The 3,192-nt window shown below is 49.8% G+C and overlaps 1 protein-coding gene across 1 annotated transcript; it reads right to left on the bottom strand.

Annotated features, from left to right (window-relative positions):
* Window positions 1–262: 262 nt before the first annotated feature.
* Window positions 263–1,219, bottom strand: LOC119943676 (olfactory receptor 52D1-like). Its single transcript, XM_038764797.1, has one exon. It carries the CDS (start codon window positions 1,217–1,219, stop codon window positions 263–265), a length of 957 nt encoding a protein of 318 aa, XP_038620725.1.
* Window positions 1,220–3,192: the final 1,973 nt, after the last annotated feature.

Below are 3,192 nucleotides of genomic sequence, written 5' to 3' on the forward strand. Positions count from 1 at the left end.
TACAGGAGAGCAGGGATCATGTCTACTAACTCTTTTGAACTCTCCAAAGTGTTAAGCACAGTGCTCTACACATGCTAAATGGTCAATAAACACCATTGAAAGGAGAACCTGACCAGCACAGACAGAGACTCCTCCCAGGTTTTTCCATTCCTGGTTTAACCCCCAACAGCCAAGACTTCCTTCATAACATCCAGCTGCATCCTTTCTCAGTGAAATAACCACATTACCTCCCCTTGTCCTCCTGCTACACCTCAAAACCAGTTCAATAGACTTTCAGGACTTTTATGGAGAAGAGGAACTTGAGGACTTTCTCACGGATCCTTTTGGTCTTCACCCCATAGATGATGGGATTCACCATAGGGGGCACCAGGATGTAGATGTTGGCTGCAAATATGTGGATGTGGGGGGTGATGTGGTGCCCAAACCTCTGTGTGAGGAAGGAGAAGAAGGCCGGGGTGTAGAACACCAAGATCACACAGACATGGGAGCCGCATGTCCCCAGTGTCTTGAGCCGGGCATCCTTGGAGGGGAGGCGAAACACGGCCCGGAGGATGAGGATGTACGAACAGATGATCAGCAGAAAGTCCAACCCTCCAGTGAGGAAGGCGACAGTGAGGCTATAGGCCCGGATGACCCTAGTCTCAGCACAAGCTAGCTTGACTAGCGTCATGAACTCGCAGTAGGTATGGGCGATAATGTTGGTCCGACAGTAGGGAAGCCTCCTGAGCAGGAAGGGGTGGGGGCTGCGCAGCAGGATCCCACGGAGGACGACGGCCAACCCCACCCCTCTAACGACCGAGTGGGTCAGGATGGCAGAATGTCTCAGTGGGTGGCAGATGGCTACGTAGCGGTCGAAGGCCATGGCCAGGAAGAACCCAGACTCCATGGTGGAGAGAGAGTGGATCACAAACATCTGGGTGAGGCAGCCTTCGAAGGAGATCTCCCCATCATTGAACCAGAAGAGGCTGAGTAGCTTGGGTACTGCCGTAGTACAGGCGACCAGGTCAGCTCCCGCCAGCATGCAGAGGAAGAGGTACATGGGCTCATGGAGACTGGATTCCATCTTGATGATGATGAGAAGAGCAAAGTTCCCCAGCAGGGCCATCAGGTAGACCAGGCCGAAGGGGATGGAGATCCACATGTGGGTGGCCTCCAGCCCCGGGATGCCAAGCAGGATGAAGGTGGAGCGGTGGACTCTGGTACCGTTTGAACTGAACATGGTATAGCTCGTCAAGCGTCTTTAGTTAGGGGCAGTGGAAATCACCCGACCTTGTAAGGCTATCAGGTGATGAAAATGTCCAGTCCAGTTGAATAGACCTAATGACACATCCTCAACACTGAAAGGAACAACTTGGATAAATCAGCACCTGATTGGCCTAGGTTGACGTGAGTGATTCTGGAACAATATGTTTTGTGTTAGCTTCACCTCAAAACCAGTCCACCACAGTTTCATTCCTTAAGTTCACTTCTGACTCTTTGGGATTTAATATCTTTTCCATTCATTTGCAGGGGCATCCCCACACTGCATGTTCCTATCTAGACCGTATGCTCCTTGCGAGCAGAGAGTGTGTCTACAGTCTTGTATTGCACTCTTCCAATAATTTAGTATGGTATTCCCACTAATCTGTAAGTCCCCTTGTGGGCAGGGAATGTGTCTGCCAGCGCTGTTGTATTGTACTCTCCCAAGCACTAAGTACAGTGCTCTGCCTGCAGTAAACACTCAATGAGTCAATTGACTGATTGATTGTTCAGCACACAGTAAGAAATCAAATTCCAGTGATTGGTTCACATGAACTCGGTCCATCTGCTCACCCATCCACGTAAGGTCTTACTTCCTCAACCTGTAATCAAATTTAATGTCGGTCTCCCCCACTAGACTTTAAGTTCCTTGTGAGCAGGGAACATGTCCACCAAGTCTATTAGATTGTAGTGTTCTCAAGTGTTGAGTACAGTGCTCTGCATAAAGCCTTCAATGAATTCCATTCATTGACTGACTGATTTTGAGGGGGGTGGTGAACTTGGACAAAGACAGCTGAGGTCTGGGATACTAGGAGCACGACATTGAGGGGACAAGAGAGGGGGTAAAGAAGGAAAAGAAGAGGGAAGGAAGGAGAGAAAAGGAGGGAAAACGGTGAGAAGAAGAGGGAATGTGAAATAGGATGAGGTGCTTACTGGTGCTTCTCCTCTTCCTCCTCAGCTGTTTTGGGCCCTTCCCAGGAGTGAGGAGTGAGTCCAGGAGGCTCAGAGGAGAGGGAGTGGAGGAAGGTGTTCCAGGAGGGATGCTTGGGGTGTGTTCTGCAGGGCCACAGGGGCACCCATCTACAAGGGGCACCCAGCTACAAGGGTTCTTTGGGCTGAGGGTTCTTCTCACCCTCAGCCCAAATTCTCATGGGAAAGGATCATCCTCCCATCACTCCCAAAACGTTGACCTGAGCCAACCTGCCATATTGAGCATGTCCCTCTCACCACTGACTCAAGCTGGGATCCTGAGACACAGGAGTGATGGCCCCAGGCAGAACTGTTGGAGCCACTAGGGCCTGACCTGGGTGAGAACTCCAAGAGTCAAAATGACACCCTCTTCTTCCTCCTTCTCCTCTTCCTTCACCTAGCTCATCTGCCGAGCTGGGGCAGAGGCAGTTCCTCCAGCCAGATACAGTGCCCACAGGGGCAAGCTGTCCACCCCACCTCCCCGACCCCATTCCAGGACACTGCCTGCAACATGTGGGTGAAGGTGAGGGACAACTCGCCCCCGTGGGCACTGGGGCTGGTGAGAGTCCTGCAGCCCAGGGAGAGCAATGGGCACTCCACCTTTCATTCAATCATATTTTATGAATTCATTCATTCGATTTTATTTCTTGAGCACTTACTGCATGCAGAGTGCTGTACTAAGCACTTGGCAGAGTACAATACAACAACAGACACATTCCCAGTCCACATGAGCTTACAGTCTAGAGGGAGGAGACATATTTATTACTCTATTTATTTATTTATTTAATTTGTACATATTTATTCTATTTATTTTATTTTGTTAATATGTTTTGTTTTGTTGTCTGTCTCCCCCTTCTAGACTGTGAGCCCGCTGTTGGGTAGGGACCATCTCTATATGTTGCCAACTTGTACTTCCCAAGCGCTTAGTACAGTGCTCTGCACACAGTAAGCACTCAATAAATACGATTGAATGAATGAATGAAT

The sequence above is a fragment of the Tachyglossus aculeatus genome, chromosome 2, assembly GCF_015852505.1.
Source record: "Tachyglossus aculeatus isolate mTacAcu1 chromosome 2, mTacAcu1.pri, whole genome shotgun sequence".
Taxonomy (NCBI): Eukaryota; Metazoa; Chordata; class Mammalia; order Monotremata; family Tachyglossidae; genus Tachyglossus; species Tachyglossus aculeatus.